The sequence below is a fragment of the Brienomyrus brachyistius genome, chromosome 15 (genome assembly GCF_023856365.1).
Source record: "Brienomyrus brachyistius isolate T26 chromosome 15, BBRACH_0.4, whole genome shotgun sequence".
NCBI lineage: Eukaryota > Metazoa > Chordata > Actinopteri > Osteoglossiformes > Mormyridae > Brienomyrus > Brienomyrus brachyistius.
The window spans coordinates 5364962-5385062 of record NC_064547.1 but is presented as its reverse complement, the minus strand read 5'-3'; the positions used below and the strand labels follow the sequence as shown (position 1 = coordinate 5385062).

General features: G+C 41.2%; 2 protein-coding genes across 2 annotated transcripts in view; both read right to left on the bottom strand.

Annotated features, from left to right (window-relative positions):
- The window catches only part of ell (elongation factor RNA polymerase II), a 34139-nt gene extending 26975 nt beyond the window's left edge, over window positions 1–7164 (bottom strand). Inside the window, exon 1 of the mRNA XM_048977587.1 lies at window positions 6818–7164. Coding sequence (XP_048833544.1) covers window positions 6818–6952 — 135 coding nt within the window. The 5' untranslated portion in view covers window positions 6953–7164. The remainder of the gene's footprint in view (window positions 1–6817) is intronic.
- A 1290-nt stretch (window positions 7165–8454) lies between these two features.
- On the bottom strand, window positions 8455–16723 carry fkbp8 (FKBP prolyl isomerase 8). The gene is made up of 10 exons (XM_048977141.1): window positions 16573–16723; window positions 15879–16199; window positions 13866–14035; window positions 13599–13687; window positions 12754–12974; window positions 11556–11728; window positions 11380–11457; window positions 9999–10130; window positions 9803–9906; window positions 8455–8810 (listed from the first exon to the last, which is right to left on the bottom strand). The coding sequence occupies exons 2-9, from the start codon at window positions 16177–16179 to the stop codon at window positions 9820–9822; spliced, it is 1251 nt and encodes a 416-aa protein (XP_048833098.1). The 5' UTR covers window positions 16180–16199; window positions 16573–16723; the 3' UTR covers window positions 8455–8810; window positions 9803–9819.
- Between the last annotated feature and the right edge of the window lie 3378 nt (window positions 16724–20101).

The window sequence follows — 20101 nt, the reverse complement described above, 5'->3', positions numbered from 1 at the left end:
TTTCTAAGTAAACAAGCACAATGGTTTATTTATTTATACATTGGCCACTAAACAGGAAAAAGGAAAGGGGTCATACACAAGAGGCAGTGAATGCACCAGGGGCTCCCCAAAGCACTTCACAAGCACAGCTCACTGCCAAGCCTATGATTAGCACCGTCATGCAAAGCTTTTCAGTTACAAAGCAAGGCTCATTTTAAGATTAACCCTTTAGACCTCTGGATTTCTCTTGTACAGTTTCCACTGGCTTTACAAAGCACTTTAATGTACAAGACCACAAATGATGCACATATAAAAGTCAATAGGAAAAGATTCCTTCTGGGCAAATCAACTGTGCAGCTATGAGTGTGTATGTGTGTGTGTGGGTGTGTGTATGAATATCTATCTATCCAAGTCTCCCCTGCAACAAAGCACATTATCAGAGGAATATTTTCAAGATTTAAAGCTGCTTTTTAGTACAGTTCAATTATGAAGCGCATTTTTAAAGCTTAAAAAAAATCATCCCTTGAAATGTAAACTTGTACCATAATTTCACACACACACACACACACACACACACACACACACACCAAATCATATACACGGAAAAGCAGAGGAATAAATGGAACGTTTACACAAAAGCTTTATCAGAGGTAGCTGGATGTGAATTTCACAAAAATGTAGTATGAAGAGGTTAGCCCTGGCTCTCTTTGGTCAATCCATTTCCATTTAATAGCAAGAAACCAATAGGACAGTTTCATGTACAATTTAAAAAATGGCTGCTAGTTACCTATGAAACTCTTGGATATCAATGGTGGTACCAGAAGTTAAACCTCAAATACTGAGGAAGAGAAAACAAACACATTCCAAAATTGTTAAAGAACCTAAGTCTCAGGGTCATAGCATTCTAGAAAAATTAAGCGCAAATGAGAATTTACACACACACACAGAAATTTTACTGAGAATATGTATGAATTAATGCATGTAGCTGAAAAAAAAAGACCAAATCCAAAATTCTGCCACAGTTTAGCAGTTAAAACTTGATTCCACAGGGGAATCATCCTTTTTTGTGTGACCACAGGAGGTAGAACAGGATTGAAAGCCACATACAGATCAATTCCAGATTCAAAGATCACTGAAGAGGCAGTTTGCAGGGTTCACAGAGTCCAAAAGAGTGGCTGTGGGAGCCTGAATAAGGTGACATCGCAAACTGAGAAGGACTAGCTAAATGATTCATTTGAAAAAGGCTGACAGGACAAGACAGTTCTGCCATGTTACACTTTCGAGCAGCCACCAGAACAGAAGAAAAGGTTTTTGCAGAGAACGCCCATTGCGATTAACACTCATGGCACAAACAACTTGCAATACAATCAATAACATTGTAAATGATAATGGCGTGAACAGTGATTTGAGCCACTCACATCAAGCAGAACTTTTGGCACCCAATAAAAAACGGCATTGCAGAAAATAGCAATAGGCAATGAACCCGCATCATGATACCGGATTAAGAAGCCCCACCCATCCATCCATCCATCTTCCAAACTGCTTATCCTACTGGGTCGCGGGGGGTCCGGAGCCTATCCCAGAAGCAATGGGCACGAGGCAGAAGCCCCATCATGGTTTTAAAATTTACACGTTTTAGAAATTCACGCAACATTCTCAGACTACAAGGGCAGCTGCATTATTAAACATCCTCAGAACACTTGAATAAGATAACAAGGAACCTTAAAGAACAGAAAAAGAGGGATATGATAATTCAACAAACACTGAAACAGTGGTTTAATACTGTAATTATGGATACACTGATCCAATATCGACGGTCAGATTCTGACTCAAATCATGTTTTGAGGATAATGGGGCTAATCTATGGGACCAATTTATTCAATTCAATTCTACACTATTCCATTTACATACACTTGCGTGTAACACCTCATGTCACCGGTGTGCTGGTAGGCTCGTACATTTTGCTAGAAGGAGTGTCAACAAATAGTGGGAACTAAAAAAAAAAACTAAATTGTAATTTTGAAGTACTTGAAGTTACTATGCTAAACAAGTTTTATGGCTGCTTCAAATGTCTGCAAAGCCAGTGTTTCTAGGGGTGGCAGAACCAATCCAAATTATTACACAACTAACTTAACTCAAGCACCCCTACAAGGAACAAGGACAATGATGAATTCAACCTAACAAAAAAAGGATTCGAAGAAGCGGTTAACTTGATGAATTGCAAAGACGTGAGAAACTTCCCAATAATAGTGTGAAAGCAACGAAAACAACAGAAAAGGTTCTCAAATCCATTATTCTGGAAGAGCAACCAATGACAGTTGTTGAAAACGAAGGCTTCCACCACCTGATAGGAACACTTGCATTTAGCGGATTAGTGGTTATCGAAGTTAGGAAAACAATGTTTAAATCGAGCCTGATGTTGCCTTACGCATAAACAGAATCATCCCAGTTTTTTTCAAACTGTGAGGCATACAGTATCTTTACTGTAACTACAAAAGTGAGATTGGTGCATTCCTAACTGTACTACATTTACATCAAAAGTACAACAAAATCTGAAAATACTGCCAATAATAAAGCAATCTGAACAGCTAACTTGAAGGCCTTGCACAGCAAGGTGCTGGCAACAGTTAGCAGCTAGCCAGCACACACGCCAGTTGGAGGCAATTCCACTTGTGTCATGCAAATGTCACTTGAACATCTTTGTCGGCCTCACTACCAAATAGGCAAAGAATCACATACTTTGTGCCTCCTACATAGTGCTACTCCCTGCTGCACAGTAAAAAACAGACAAATAAAACAAATGGTCAAACCTCGACTGAGGAACTGTACCATTCACAAAATTTATTTCTCATAATCTAAGCAGAAAAATGAGTGCAAAAGGAAGGAGACAAACAGGGTAGGTTTTGCTTAAAGTTAGTTACATTTTAACTGTGTGTGCACTGTACAGGACTGCACCCCATTCAGGATTTCCCCCTGCCTTGAGCCCTGTGCTACCCTGATGAGGCTTCCAACAACCATCTACTGGATAGGTAGTTGAAAAACAGATGACTAAAAACATGCCGCCACATTACATTATTGACAGCACTATACCACCTAGCAATCATGTCAGCCATAAAATTCCTTGCCGCAGTGATTTTTTTCCCCCCATCACAATGTTGCAATATCAACACAACAGAGGGCATCAGATTGAATCAACCTCATCGCATTCTGTAGGAACCATAACTTAGGCATGATGATCTCATGCCTCCCAAAGTTCTTGTACGGTTCTGGTCAAACAAGACAACGCTGCATCAATAACGAGACGGTGCCAAAAAGCACAACCGTGAAATGCAATAATACACATTTAATAGTGCACTAGACAATTATGGAGCTTCCTTTTATGGCATTGCAACCTATAATTTAGGCTGTTAATTTATTCACCTGCCTGCACAGGTCCACCCAAAAAAACAAATATTTCAAAATTCATTATAGCTCAATAAATAAAAGCATATGAAGTGGGACAAATTTGTTACATATTTATCTCAACAAGTTTAGAAGAGCACCATAGTGCGGTAAATTTTTAAATACCTCAAAATGCATTACACAATATTCCCCTGCCCCTCTCTCTCCTTCCATGTGTGGAGCACAGCACAGGACGAAGACTGCATTAAATGCGCTATATTTAGGAAGGTGCATGCTTGTACATTCAACCCTTTCATTCTGTATGCATGGTCCCTAGAGAAAACCTGTAACTCGTTCTCTTGGTGAAGTTTGATCACACAAAAGCAAAACCACTAAAATGTTGCTCTCTGGGAACAAATACAACGGTACTGAAAGACTCAAGTTATGAATGAGCAAGAAAAATTAACCTGTACATCCGAAATACTGTAGGAAAGAATGCAGCCTTCGTTTGAGAAGACAAAGGCAGACTACTGTAACACATCACATACAGAATTTATGAATATCATTTGCTCCCAATTCCATTCACTAACATTTTAAATAAACACTGGGTGACTACTGGTGGTCGCATTGACAATTATGTGCCCCAGGAAGTACAACTACAGGCAAACCTTCATGTGCAACAAAAGTAAAGAGGTGAGTGAAGACTTCTTGAGTAGTTTAGCCAAGGTATATAGACGTCCCCCCCACCCCCACTCAGCCAGCACCAGCAGACTGGAACACAACCCTCATCCTTAGCCTGGCTTTTAATCGTCTCAGCAGCTCGCATTACTGCTTGGCAGAGGACAGCTAGTATCACACAAGTCATTTTAAAATTGTCTTATCTACTTTGCAGCATCAGAACATTGAACTTGCAATCTTCGGCCTGTCCAGTGTCTAACACTGCATTCGGCAACACGGCAGCTCAATGCACAATTCACCTGTTACTTCAATACATCACACATGCTCTACATTGACTTTCTACTGCAGGCTGCGCAATGTGCATGACTGGCTTGCGATTCTGGGCTGCCAGAAAGAAGAAAAACATTTTCAGTGCTTATATCATAACGGAGATGAATCTGGTACAGTTAACCAGACCATAAAAGGACAAACTAAAGAACTGAAGGTCTAATAATTAAGGAAAAGGTTTTAAAATAACATGGTATTGAGGAAGACAGTTTATCTTCCAAACGATCACACCATGCAATCAGTTATTGTCATGTGCATATAGACAGAAAAAAATGTTGTGAAAGCTAAAAGAATACACCCTGGGCTTGTAGCCCTGCATGCATAAACTGGGATAAATCAGTTACAATTAAAAACCAAGTGTCTGAAACCTCTCAGATAATGCTAACTGGGGGGCCAGACCTTCGCTGCAAAATTCATATCTGGTGCAAGTTACTTTTCCGTACTGGTAGCAAATTCCTTGCTCGTGAGCCTTTAAGCAGTATGTAGCTCTTGTTACATTTTAAGCAGACTAAGCAGAGAGAAGCACTGTGGGCTGGAGCCAGCGGTCATCTAAAGCTTCTCATAACTTAACATCAAAACTAATTATTCCACATATAACACAACGATAGGTTCTTAATGTATGGGATATAATCCATTAAAAATGCTAGCAACAGGATCATTTCATATGTATTTTCTTTAACGTACATCTCCAGGAGACAAGCGAAACAATGTAACAAGCACAAAAAAACTTGAAATAATGTGTTCCATGTGTTTGAATAGCACGCTGCAAAAATGTGTTGATGTGTTTTAAAAACATCCAGCAAAATTTGTGATACGTTTCTGGCTCAAGACTTCAATAGACCAGCCAATTTTCTACTGCTTTGTGCTTCCCGTTGGGGACTTTTTAAGGCCAGGCGATGCATGCAAAACCCTTTTACCAAGTCAGCACGCAAAAATTATTCCACACTCCTAAAAAAATCTGTTAGACTGCTACTGTAACATAATACCAAAGTTAGTTTTATGATTAAAACTTAAAATCTGACATGTATGACTCCATACGTCAATGCCAATCGAAGACAGTTTAAAATACAAATCACGAAAGTACAACGTATTCAGTGAACTACGTATATCTAGATTAAAAAAAATAGGCCGGCTGAAAATTGATACCATTTCATAAAAAGTCATGTTGTCCGACCGGCAAACGTAGCATATAGTTCAGTTTCAGAGACCAAAGATACAAAAACTAATCAAATAGAAGAGGACTTCACCCACTGAAAAGAAATCTATATGTGGGATTAGCCAGGCGTAACAATTTAAAACGTAACAAAGAATTAAGGTGCTTCAGAAAGCTTTCAGTACAGTTCAACTAGAAATCACAATCGGTACAGCTCAGTAAAAGTGACTCATAATAGCTGGCGACTCATGCGATGCGCGTATTACGACACGACGACGCAATCGTTGGGATAAGGGAGGGGGAGGGTAAAAAAGATTAAATATCTTGGTTGCCAACTTGTTGCTTTTTTCAGTCAACTGCATTGACGCCGAATTATTCGACTATCCCTGTCTGTAAGAAGCGACAGAAACTACACGGGAAGCGTTACACGCTTCACAAACGTGCCCCAGTAAAGAAGCGTCCCTCGGTATCTTTTCGGGGCTTCGATGGTGCAAAAAAAAAAAAAAAAAAAAAAAAAAAACACGCTCACGGCCGAAGTAGCTCTTGTGCTCACCAGACGACCACGAGCCGGCAGCTAGCTAACGTTTATGGTTTGAATGGGAAGAGTTAACGAAAAGTATGTCTGCTTCCAGTTACAACCACACACATTACTCGACTGCCAATGTAAACGTGAAAAAAAACACATACAGGGAACCAGCGAAATGCATATTATATTCTTAAACTTACTTAGAAGTATTTAACTAACCTATCTGGCCAGGAAGCTAAGTAACTAAGTAAAACTAGTTTAGTCGCTGGTTGTGAAAATGAACGCAGCTGTTCATTACTAGCAACATATTAACACGAAAGAATTCTTGCAATATTACATTTTCACACAAGGATAATGAGGGGAACTGCGCCTGGAAATGTTATCTATACAAACAGCTGACAACCCGTTTCATTTTGTTTGAGTCATCCCCCTCCCCTAACGATTTGTCTAGCTAAACAGTTAGCCAGCTAGCTAGCCCTCATCCTGGGGCTCACATGATAGCGATTTAACAAGCAATAACAGAACAGATAAGGATTAACAATAAAGAGAGATTCCTGGAGGTTTTAAAACCCACGGTGATCACGTAATGTATCGCAACGTGCCACTGAACGCACAGTCATATAAAGCGAGACAGCTGGCGCGCTACCAAAGTGCAAACAGTGTGCCATGACAAGCCAGCCTTGGCAGAACAGCATCCACTGATAACCTGCCGTAGCCAGCTACAAGTGTAACGGCAAAGTTTAGGACGGCGACACCCCTGAATCCCCTCTTACCTTACTGCTCTGATAGCCTTCGAACGCTTTTAAAGCGCTGTCAGTAAGCTTAACGTGAAAGACAGATACGTTGCTGCCATTGCTCACTCTTCCACAAGACAGTCCGTAACACTGCTCCTCCTTCAGGGCCGCCATCTTGCTACCATTTCCACATCGCTCGCGCGTCCCCGCAGCAAACGCGAAACTCCCCTTTAGAATTCAGTGAATATTCATAAGTCTCGAACTGGACACATGACGAGGTGGGTGTGGCTTAGCGGCATGAAATTGGCCAGAAATTCTATTAATCAGCAGAGGCATCACATCCCCGCGCCCCCTTCATGAATATGCATGAATGCGTGATGCGCGCGCAGGTCGCCGTGGGTCGGATGTCAGTAACTGCATTCCTCGCGATTGCTAGGAAGAGCGTCATTTATCCTCTCTTTCGCAGTCGCTTTCGGCCGGAATGGTGATGGTGTCACTAATTATTAATAACCTAGGGTGAAATATGAGAAGGCTCCTCCTGAGTTGTTTTACCTCCGGTCTCTGGGAAAATGCGGAGAATGGGGGGGGGAAACATGAGGCCAGTGACTTGCGTCAGAAAAGCGTCAATGTATGACATCTCCGTAGGACTGTCCGGTTAAGAAGCATATCGCGACGATCTTTTCAGAAGCCATCTGTTTTGGCATTTTGATTAAAGATTAGAAAAATCATGTACATTTCCTTATGTTAATCCACATTATACGGCACCGATTAAATATTGGCTAACTGCCAAAAATAAAACAAGGTATTTGTAAGGAAAAAAAAAACTTAAGACATTCTATTGTTCCACAATTCAAAAATATTGGTCAGGAAACTACATACAGAAAAGGAAAGTTCTAAAATGATCTTTAAGTATACTGTCAAACAGATACTAGATTCTTTAGAAGGAACATTGCTGTCATGTGCAAAACATTCAAGAATCCTGTCAGTGTGCCACCCACGATGGCAAGCCTACGTGATGCTCACTTATTCTCTGCCTTTGCATTTCCATCTGATTGCTCTCTTTATATATTCATGTCATTTTCGAAGGCTTAAAACATCCATTGTTATAACACAACTTTAATCATTGCCAAATTATCACCATAAGTAAAAATTCGCTTGCAGGAATTGACTAGAAACGTTGCCCCTAACCCAGTTCACAAGACTTACCATTTGTGCAAGTGAACTACTCTAACAGTTCAGACAGACAAAAAAAAAAAAAAAATCAATGGAAAGAAATGTGCATGTATACATAGCATATTGTTTAATAAGGGATATAGTTAGTAGGGATGACTCAAGTATAATGTGCCTGCAAATATTTCACATTTCCTGTGCTCAAGCCCATAAATGACACACCTGTACATCTCATTCTCCACGAACCACAGAGGTGTGAAAATTGCATAGTTGAGCAAAGCACAGTAGCAACTCATATTTCATCGTGTCTGGGAAACGTATGAAACATTTTAAGGAATACTAGAGAATGTATAGCCTTTCGGAACAAAGAGGATTAAATCGAGAGAATGTATATTAAACTGAAAGACTGAAATTTATTACAAAGTGTCGCTATTTAACGGATCTCAAGACTCCACTTGATCACTGCTGGGAGAGAAAACATACTATACACAAAAAAAAGACCGAAATGTTGAACAAACAATATATTTATTTATAGTGGTCATATACATTAAAAACAAGACAAGATGCAAAGGAAGGAACATGGCTTTAACAAACGTGGCCGACTCCGTCAATTCATTTCGTGTAAAAGATGAAAGTATCATGAATAGTGTTTCTCTCAATAGATCAAAATCAGTGCATTTCTAAAATCACTCCATGTCACGTTTCCCATCCATAGCATAACAGTGTTTTCCAAGCATGGCCCGTGAGAGAAAAGAATGCATTTTACCTCCAACTGTATCAATTTAATTGAGAAGATGCCTGAAAATAACATGCCAGCGGTCCATCTTCTGCTCTGTGCAGCAGTAGGTACTAAGCATGTTCGCTGCAAAAAAAAAAAAACCCATACTGGTTACTTGAACGTTTAATGACAGCATAAAAGTTGTAGGAATATCCAGCACTTTGCTGATTGACACAATGACTAAATTCCCCCCCCTCCCTCACAAATGATTCAATTTCTATGGAAGTTCACTTGCTGAGGGCTAAAAATCAGAATGAATGGACCGTTTGCATTCCAAGGCATGTCCATCTACCACCATTTTAAAGTAGAGCAACATGCTCTTACGAGTTACATCCTGCTGGCAACTCACAAGGGTCACCAGTCGTTTTTTGCCTCAAAAGGTTACGGGGTGTAATTCAGGTAACAAAATGAACATCTTTTAAGAACTTTAAAATGGACATGCGCCTTCCAGAAAGACAGTGGTCCAATGTACTCCAGTAACGGAACTAGATCGATATTTGTATATCTGTACAAGACCGGATGTCTTTAAAATCGATCAGAGTTTATTTTCTAGTGAAATAATATTAAATAATGTTTGTCCTAATATCGGTGGAATTCATGTGATATTACTAGACAGCAACAGCAAGACGAGCTGTTTGTACTCTTAGGATGTCATTAACAATCACTCCTTGAGTCTAGCAGAGTCTTGAAGAACAAAAAAATAATAATAATAAAATCATACAAAATAACCAATTACATTTTAGATTAACAATACAGAACTGGTCCCTTTGTTAAAATAAAAATACTTGGGAAAACCATTTTAAAAATCTTAGAACATCCAGAACCCCCTCTCCAATATCACAATAAAAACAAAAAAACCCACACGCAACACATTTTTTCCACAATGTAAAATGAGGAGGTTTGAAAATTGAAGAATGTCAGAACTTCCAAGTGTGGCATCTTTAGAATACAGCTAAAGTACGCGAGTACCATCAGAGACTGGTCTCTGTCTAACTAGGTATTGAAAGTTGAGCCACTGGTCAAACTACTCTGTGCGTGCCACGGCATGGGGGGGGGGGGAGGAGTACAAAACCCACCGTGACCTTGGTCCCATTTAGTTTCTAGCAGCAATAACTACTGATAGCGCCACTCCTCCAATGGCAACAGCGGTGGCACCAAACAGCCACTTCCAGCTGAAACTCTGAAGCGAGAGAGAGAAGATTATGCAGTGGATACTAAACCATAACACACGACTCAAAACAGCCTTATTAAAGCTACACACAGCCTTCTCACCCATGAAGACTTGGCCTTGTGTTTCTGCAGGGTACTTGAGGGGTTTCCAAGCATTTTCTTGTACATGGCCTGCTCGATGTCCCTCTGTTCCGAGTGCTTCTTCACCAGCTTAGAGAGCTCTGCGTGTATGGTCTGCGTGCAAGATGGCCACGTGTGAGAACTTCCCAGTCCACCCAACAGGCCAGCGCACTTATTTTATGACGCAAATCCAGCAACTTCTCCATTTCAAATACGCAGGATCAGTCAATATGCTCTACCATGATGGTCTCGGCAGTCTACACAGAAACAGATTCAGTTCTAAAAAAGAACATGGACCGGTCGTTCCAAAACGACGTACTAGGTGCCGTCGGGTATATAATTCTATTCTGTGCATCACATACTGAGGTCATGCCATCTCATCTTGCATAGCAGAATGTTTGCGGTGGGAATAATGCCAATGTGGGTGTAAACTGGGAGTTGACTTTATGAAATAACAGCAATTATATAACTGCCACCTGCTATTTAGAGTCAGGCGTTCACTCCTGTGCGTGGCCAGCCCAGGATTTGACTGCACGGCACAACAGCAGACGGCAAGTAATAGCGCACTGAGAAATAAAAAGCAATGCTCCAATTACGTAACCAACTCCAGTCACACATGGGCCCTGGAGCTCTCGTCCCTAAATTGGATTTTGCTATTATTGTGCACAAGGTAGATGCAGCCACACTGGTAACACAAGCAGATTCATTGTTCTCTGCACTGAAAGCTATGGAGTGCTGCACTCCGCGTCCACAGACATGAAAAGGATAATCTGCTTCCCCTATACCATTCTGGATGAAAGCAACCATTGCAGACCAGGCAGATGTAATGTTACAGTTTGCTGAGAAATGTGGGGGGGGGGGGGGGGGGGTGGGGGTTGGGGAAGAATGTTTACGAAGTGTTTGGAACTGAATTCAGAAGGAGGTCTGCACTGGGAACCTCATCCCATTGCTTGCATAAGCGATACGGTTTTCAGGGTTTCAGATATGGTCAGTGTGCTGGGGGAGCATCCTATTTTCAGTAACAACAAGAAATCAGATCTACCGAAATGATGAGTGCGCGCTTCACGTGGCCTCTTGAAGCTTTCCAAATAAACCACCTGACACCACCTGGTGGACATCATGCAGAACTGCAAGCCGCCATGCAGCTATACACTTTACATAGCCGTTTCGTATCGCTACTACAACTGCAGGCGAATCTGCCAAATCGATGGGCAATATTCAGGCACTGGGTAATAAAGTGGGTCCAATGCCCACCCCACCCTGACACTGCCAATGTAACTCCCACAGCTTTATTCTGATCATGCACTAAGGCATTGAGAACATACCCCCCCTCACCCCTGTAAGATCAGGTGCTGAATCTTACCTTATTGCTCGGTTCCAATTTCAGAGCCCTCTTCAATATTTTGATAGCTTCAGCATACTCACCTTGCAGGGCCAAAACCTAAAACCCAAAGTCTATTCAGTCAAAAGAAGAACCTCTTTGGTTGTAATTAGTGTCACAAAGACCAGCTGTCCCGGTCAGGGATACGGCACGCCTACCTTTCCCTTACGGAAGAGGGCTTTGATGTTGTCTGGTTGGTGAGCGAGGACCGAGACACAGGAGCGCAAGGCTGCTTCATAGTGGTCCAGCTTCAGCTGAGCAGCAGCAATGTTATTCAGACATTTCACCTTCATGTCAAGAAGCTCCTCCTCTTCTTCTGGACTGACATCAACTGATCACAAAGACCAGACACACACGCACACATGGCACAGTCATGCACACCGATACAGAATCTATGCACCGTCCAAATACTCCGAAGCAGTTACGCTTCACGGATTAGACCACCCACAGAACGACCTCCATGCATTTAACCTGGATCAAACCTGCTGGAATTATCTTACAATACAGCGTCACTACATACGTCCAGCTCACAGCACGAAACACGGAGGCTATACTGAATTAAAAAGGCACAGTCATGTCAGTGTGTATATCACAATGTACAAGGGGGCCACGTATAAGCAGATGTAAATGAATGTACACTGCTCATCTCGCGCTTCTCTTTTACCGTTATCGAGGCAGGGTCAAAAAGCTCAGCATCATTCTTTCTAATCCTATTTCCCTTTGTTGATAGATGATGCGGCACTCAAAACAATTTCCCACCGGTTGACTACTCCAGTAATGTGTTTTAAAAGACTCTTATATTTAAATTTTAAGAACACTTTCACAGATACATTTTTCCAAAACTAACAGAAACTATGGTAGACTGGTATATAGATTTTCTAAATCTTCATATGAGATTCAAGGACATGTTTTAAGCAGAATGTCATATGACTTACTTAATAAGCACTAATTTACACTGCAATAACCCAAATACCGCTAATCCACAAACATCACATAACGCACCAGTGCTGCAGTCAGTTACCACTGTATCTTAACTCATATTTCAATGTTGCACATACAGTAAAATTGTACTTCGGGCCTATTGTGTCCTAACCGGTGTATTTTTTGTTATTTATTGTTATCCAATGTTCTTCATGCATCAATTTTGGAAGTGTGTCAACACGTAACACTGAATACACTGAATCTTTGAATACACTCTCTAATTGGGAGAGGACCCAAAAACAGTTAGGGGAGGAATTGTTTGAATCAGTTGCTTAGAAGCTCAGGTACAATAACAAGCCCCACAAAACTGGCCCGTCACTGCAAAGACTGAGAGATCCTGCCCTAGGCGATTTGGCCCCTCCCATGTCCCCTTACCTTTGGAGCTGGACTCAGTGAACTGCAGTGCAATTCCATAAGAGTTCACAGCAAAGGTATAGTCTCCGCGCTGGTAGTACATGTTCCCGCGTTCGCGTTTCTGCCCAGCCAGGCGTATCTTGTCCTGCGGGGACAGAAGTTCGAGGTCGGGGGCATCGGTGGCCTCGAGGAGCTGCAGCTCCAGGACCAGTGGAGATTCAGGAGGAACAGCCGGGGCAGTGCTGTTGAAGATAAATTAATAGCGGTAGGACATTAAGGGCTCCATTTAGTCATCTGGTTGGTGCCAGCATACAAAAATTTCCACAGCATTAGAGTACAAGAATAACACCCTGACTGATTGTAGTTTGCAAATCCTAGTCTAAAAAAAACGATCGTGCTTCTTTTTATTTAGGGAATGCAACAGCACAGAAAAATAAGACAAGCTTTCATTCTTGCATCCTTCTTAACAAGACAAATGTTTGATGTGTGCGCGAAATGCTAGTTTCAAAAACAATAGTCTGGATCATCTTGACCGAAAGCAGAATGTTGCAAAGGATGAACTGATTCTGCAGATTCAGGATACAAGTTACAGATTCACAAAACCAAACGTGCCGAACGCAACAGGAATACAAGTGAATGGGATACATTTAAATGGTCACCATGTGTGAACAAGTTTCCCAACTGATATGTTTTTTTTATTTTATATTCTATGCACCTGTCAAAAATACTGAGATACATATCTCAATATCCTGCAGTGAAAAGCTTCCACTACAGCTCTGAATCCAACACACAGCCTGTGCCAGTTACGCAAAATCAACTGCAAACACTTGCCATAACTTCATCAAAGTGGTGAAGATGTTCCCTACCTTCCCAGACCTCCATAAGCATACTTGGCATCAGTATGGACTATGGCTTTTTCATTCATCTCCATCAGCAATACTGAGAGATCCAGGGCCTGAGAAAGTGTAGAACATTCATCTACTGGGTTTTTATTTGCATGGTATATAATCCAGCATTTGCATAATTGTCGGCACTGAAACTCATACAGAACACCGATTTACAAGCATAACATGCAACTACCAGAATGATCCCGATTCGATAATTTCATCAACATTAGTGGAAACAGAACGTACCTGGATGACATCACCATCTCCAAGAGTGAAAGACAAGCAAGGTTCTTCCTCCACAACGGTACCATCACTTAGCGACATTTTAAAGAAAAGTTTGACATTCTGTCCCTTCTGCGGCTTGCTATCTGGTCCATTGCCTGCTTCCAGAACTTTTTTCTTCAAGTGTCCATTTCCTATACATAGGTGGTACGCAAGTAGCAGACAAAACATAATACATTTTTCAAAGAATGATTAAGTAAACAACATCATAAAATCTCACGTATAAGATTTCAACAGGCAACTGCTGAGACATGTTTGGTAGTTTAAGTGGTCAAAAAAAAATCATCAACATAAACTCAATACGGTCAAACAACTCAATCAACCTATGGCATTAACCTAAAGTACCACAGAGATCAGGGTACCTGAACAAAAGGCAGACGTTTTCACCATTGACCACTTGCTGCATTACATTATGTTGTGACAAGTTCCGGATGACAGTACTGCCATCCACAGCAAATGGAGTGACAATGACTCACTCAAACCACTGCTTGCATTTCTTTGTCCAACATCCATGTCTAACCATCATGAGACTGTGATAATCTGGCTACCCTCTGCATTGTGTTATGTGTGCAGTAAGCGATTTGCTGGAGACCATACCGAAATTTAGGCTATACTTTGTATACCTGCACAATTAAATAAATTCATGCAAGTTACCTGTCCATGTGTACACAACATTTTGATGAGTTAAAAGGTTTAATCAGAGATAAATAAAATTATACAACATTCACCAAATGTATGAAACATAACTCAACACCAAAGGATTACCATTAAAAGTGAACGTTTTTACATTAAGATTTGAACATCGTTCATATCACTCAGAACACGTACTGTCCTCAGTACCGTTTATCACAGACTAAGAGGTAGGAACGGTAGTCGATTCCAGGAAGAATCGACTCCTCAATTCCAGGTGGCTAAGAATCAAGGGTTGACTCTAAAGATTTGGAGCCAGCAGCAGGTCACTGAAATTTTACAGGTTTCCAGTTTTCTGTGCACCTGTCAAAACATGAAATGCTGTGGACTCGAACGGAGGCCCGCTGCAAATGCTGTATGTCGATTATTGCTTTGATTGGACGCCATGTTGTCACATTGATAGCTGACACCCTTATCAGATTAGATTATTACTACACATAAATTGTAATATTTGTATGTCTAATTCATCATTTTTTTTAGTTATGGCCCTCAAATTTATCATTAGTACTGGTATTTTGGTAGACTACTATATTATAATAAAATGCACTGTTTAGGGGTCCCCTTGGTGTTAGGATATAGAATATCGATGAGAAAAGAGCCCTACTGATAAAAAGGCCGTCCTATAATTGTTGTATAGTTTTAAGTCTTTGGAATCAAGAGTCGGGAAAATACTGTCTGGAATCGACTGCATCAATTCCCAAGTCTTCGACTCCAACATTTTCGGACTCGAACAGCCGTAATCAGACGTCCGGAAAAAACGGCCAATTCCAAGTAGCAAGAAAGGGAAGGGGGGGGGGGGGAAACTGACGCATGCGCAACAGGATAAGGGATTTCTTGTGAAAAAGATGCAGATACATTTATGAACTATAAAAGAATGCATTTATACTCTGTTACACAAGGACACCTCACTCACTAAACCTGTGATTATGTGGTATCGATACCATGTTTTTTTTTTTTTTTTTTTTTTTTTTTTTTTAAATACTTCCAAAGACTGCAAAGGAAATATCAACGTTTTCTGTCACATGCGAATCTTATAAGAATTCTACGTGGAAAAAAATTAAATAGCACTAACAAGATAAACATTAAAGCGCGAATTCTAATTTATGTGCATGTAAAAAAATAAAGTTCAGAGACCTTTTAAAAATCTAAATGAGATTAGAACATATTTGCAGAAGGCTAGAGCCCATAATCTCAAAGCAATTCAACCTTTCTTTAACTAGGATTAAAGAGATCCATGCATTATTAAACTAAAGAGGGAATTTCTTCGTAAGGTGTTTTATTTATTACCCAGCACATCCAGCCACTCCTCGGCCTGAGCAGGTGAAGCGTCGGTCACATCACTTGACTTCCCGTCTGCCTCCCTCGCCCCTTCGTCTTTCATCTCCTCCTTCCCACCGCCAGCGTCCTCCAGGGGTGGAGGGTCTTCGTCTTCATCGTCCACGCTGTCCAGCATATCGAAATCCTCGCCGCTGTCCATGGGCGAGCCCTTCATCTCCGACTTCAAGGCGGCAGCACCGTCGGCCGTACCGTCACTCGTACTCCGGCCGTCAGCTTCACCTCTGACAAGCGCATCGTCTTTGGCAGCCATCGCGGTTACAGCAACACAACCTGAAGATTGAAGTCCCAGTTACACCACTGGGCCGAGGCACATTCTGCAGCCTGTCATGCCGGGCTTGACTGATAGCACGTACGTAGAGACGCGTCCTACTCGGCTGTTCATCTCACTGGGCATCATCGTAGCCGGCTGTAAACCTACACCGGCCTGCATTCGCGCATGTAATGCAGTAATACAGTACAGGGATCATACTGCACGAGTGCTCGCCAATTTCCACAGTCTTCTAGCTGTCATTAAGAGAAAGCATTTCGAGAACTTTCCGGGAAGTTTAATCGCTCCCGGTGACACGATGTTAGCGTGAGAACCTGCTGGGGTTAAATGTGAGTAATTATGACAAGTCATGGACTGCATCGTGTTTTGTCTTACCTTGAAATGTGAACCGATAACGATGAGTCGGCTGCCTGGTTTAAAGGGGGGGGAACACTGCGTCCTCTTAACCAGCAGCCGACGACAACCAGTTAGCAACCGACGGCTACTGCTTCCTGGTCACCTTGGGACCTCTATGACAGAGCTTGTCTCTTCCCACGCAGCTTGTAATTTTATTGGCTAACAGTCACTTGATTGGCAAGCGGCTAGCCAATCGCTGCTTGGCTATACGAGTGCAGTTCAATGAACTGCCTCAAAGCGCGCCCTGGTGGACGTAGGGGGCTGGCAAGGTAAATCCTTTGGATGGCGAAATCCGGGATGACCTCACACTGATTGAAAAGGATAACTTGCTGGTTGCAGTAGATGTTTTGCTTGCTGCTGTCCCACATAAAGTCAGAGTTGCACTATACTGTCCCCATGTCACGCAGAGAAACTGGGAAAAGGATTAGTGGTTTGGCATTTAGGGTAATGGCAATATACAATATACACCCAGCAGTTTTGTAAATATATCATTTTTTGGACATAGGGTGTGGACATAACGTGAATTATATATTTTTTCAGCAAACAGTTAAGTGTGACCTTCGATCTAATACATATTGCGGTGTTGAAAAAGACCCTTCATCAAGAAGCAAAAAAAGCGAAGGTTTATAATCAGGCCATATTTATTACTATGGAGTTTTTCCACAGCGATGGGCTGGCCCCCCATCCTGGGTTGTTCCCTGCCTCGTGCCCATTGCTTCCGGGATAGGCTCCGGACCCCTCGCGACCCAGTAGGATAAGCGGTTTGGAAAATGGATGGATGGATGGAGTTTTTCCATACAGTTCATTTACATTTATACATGTTTTATTTAGCAAACACTTTATTTGTTGAAAACGATGTACAGTGAGGCAGATAGTACATGGCAAGCATACAGTTGTTAAGGAGCCAACTTAGGTTCAAATAGGCTGAGCGTTCAATGAGAGACTAGTACTGAGTGCAAGTTAGCACCGGCGCAAAAGATATTTAATACATTACAATACTAAGAAGCTAACAGAAGAGCTATTCAAAGCAAAACATCGTGGGTGCTAGGTTTCTACTACAAGGGCATCCAGTGTTGCCTAGATACCATCACCAAGGGATGGCCAATGAGAGTGAATCAGTGGTTGGAAGAGGTAGTTGAGGGTCGCTTATTCTACAACCTAGGTATTAGATGAGAAAACATGAAATGAATCTGTAAGTATTTCACGAAATAATGTAAATGCCACCTGAAAAATGATTTTAACTTCGAAATAATCAAATCACAATTATAGATGCAGCTACGACAGTGCGGCATACGATGAAGAATGCCAATTATCAGCGTGTGTCAGATATAAAAGAGGTCTGACAGTCATTATTTTAATATTACAGGTTCGCCAATCACAAAAACTGCATGATTATTTAATACACCCAGAAGAGCAGTTTAAAATAATGGCAGGATGTGCCAAGCAAGAGACGAACTGCACCAGCAAAGATGATCAGAAGTTAACTGAAACTAATGACTTCTTATTCAACCTTCTGTATTTATTTAAAGAAGTTAAAACTGAGAAATCTGTGGAATACCTCCACCCCATATTATCTGTTGATATGGCTAACCATCTTGTTGGAGTAATCACCCCCAGTGCTTCTTCCGCAAGGACATATAATGTACGGTCATTTTACAGGGACTGCTTCCTTCTATGATACAAACACTGTCTTCCCACAATGTTCTCATCTGCAAAGATTATGCCTCCATACACAGTGTTAACAAAGTTTCACAAACACCAGGGTCAAGTCAAGTGGCTTCCATTACCTCCACAATCTAAACATAATTGAACCTTCATGGGAAAGTCTGGAGCAAAGAATGAGAGGCAGGTTCCTCGGAGTGGAACCTAGTCTCCATGAATAATGATCCAATATCCCACAACACACAGTTCAAAGGACTTTTATGACACAAAGGATTGAAGTCTCTTTTAGGGTGGCCCCACTCATAATTGGGTCTTTAATATAATGTATTTAATTTAATGTATTTGCTCCATTTACCAACTTTGCACTGTTTTGGGCAATTTCTTTTATTTATTCTATAAATTAACGTCTTTATGATTATTGTCATTATTTATGTTTATGTCTGATCCTCCTTTTGCGTATTTAATGCTTTTTTACTTACATCATCATTTGTTGTATTTGTTGCTGTGTTGCTGGATGACGAACTTTCCATTTTTTTTATTTTTTATTTTTTGGTGTTTCCCTTTTCACCCATAGCTGTAGGCTTTTTGATTTTTTGCCCTTTCTGTATGACATAAAGAGAAAACCCAACTGACTCTATAAGTCCACGTGAAAACATACAGAGAGAGTTGATGTATACTATTCAGTTTTGGAATATGTTAAACCAGCAAACAACACAAGGGGTTCACATACTTTCGATCAAAAAAGAAATGCAATAATTTATTCGATCATTTACCCTTAAGTGCATGTAGCCCAGCTAACACCATGGACATTTAAATACATGAAAAAATGAAGATATGTATGCTGTTTGCTGCATTATCGCTCTGAATAACCTGTCTGAGGCCTGTAGATTTTGTCTCCAACTGGCAGCAGTAAAAGATTCAATCGTCCTTCAGTCAACATGTCATTTCCTTCTAGACAATCTGTAATTTCTATAGGAAACACTAATCTTGGCAGGAAGTGCCCTTGGGAGTCCATGCCCTGTGTTTGGGCTTTCAGGTGGGCACAGAACATTGTTTTCTGCTACTAAGCGCTGGGTGCCAATATTAAGCTGCAGCATCCTCACTTTAGATGCAGATCAACAGTTTGTTTTCCACAAGCACGTTCTACCTTCTCACACCCATGCACGCTTGGTGGCGTGCCAGGTCCGTGTTCCGGAACACTGCTTCCATCCCAGCTCCTCAAGAACTTAGAAGGGAAAAAAAAGCGTACATTTCTTTCAGTTCCACTTAAGGTGCTCGGCATCTCACCACCTGACATGTATGCCGTATCATAAACACTTACTGAATCTATTTTTAAGGCTCATTATCCATATTAGAAGGATGTGGATACTTAGAGATTTGAACAGGCAGCACCACAAGTTAAATTTGTTAATGACTTCTCCACGCATAGCTTTCATACAGATATAGCTTTTCATCATAGATAGTAATCTTTCCCTGATATAAACCAGTAATTTCACAGCCCCTTTTCATCTTGTGTAGAGGGGGAGATGTCTCTAGTTTTCTATCCACTACTCGTTTTAAAAATATTTGCAACTTGCACCAACACGGCTGCCAGTGATGAGTGATCTCCTTTAAAAGCTGGAGAGAATCTTGCTTAATAAGGAATCCTGAGAAAATGGCATTGTGCATTGGTTTGTTGCAACTGGCAAACTGCTGATCCCATAACAAAACAGTCTTCATGTAAATATTTAATAAGTCGATCCTAAAAGACTGCAATATTTCACCAGGCCCAAGTTGCTGAGCTTCCAGAACATTCTCTAGGACCAGATGATTTGCAGGCTCTGAATAGCACATCGCCTGGTATCAT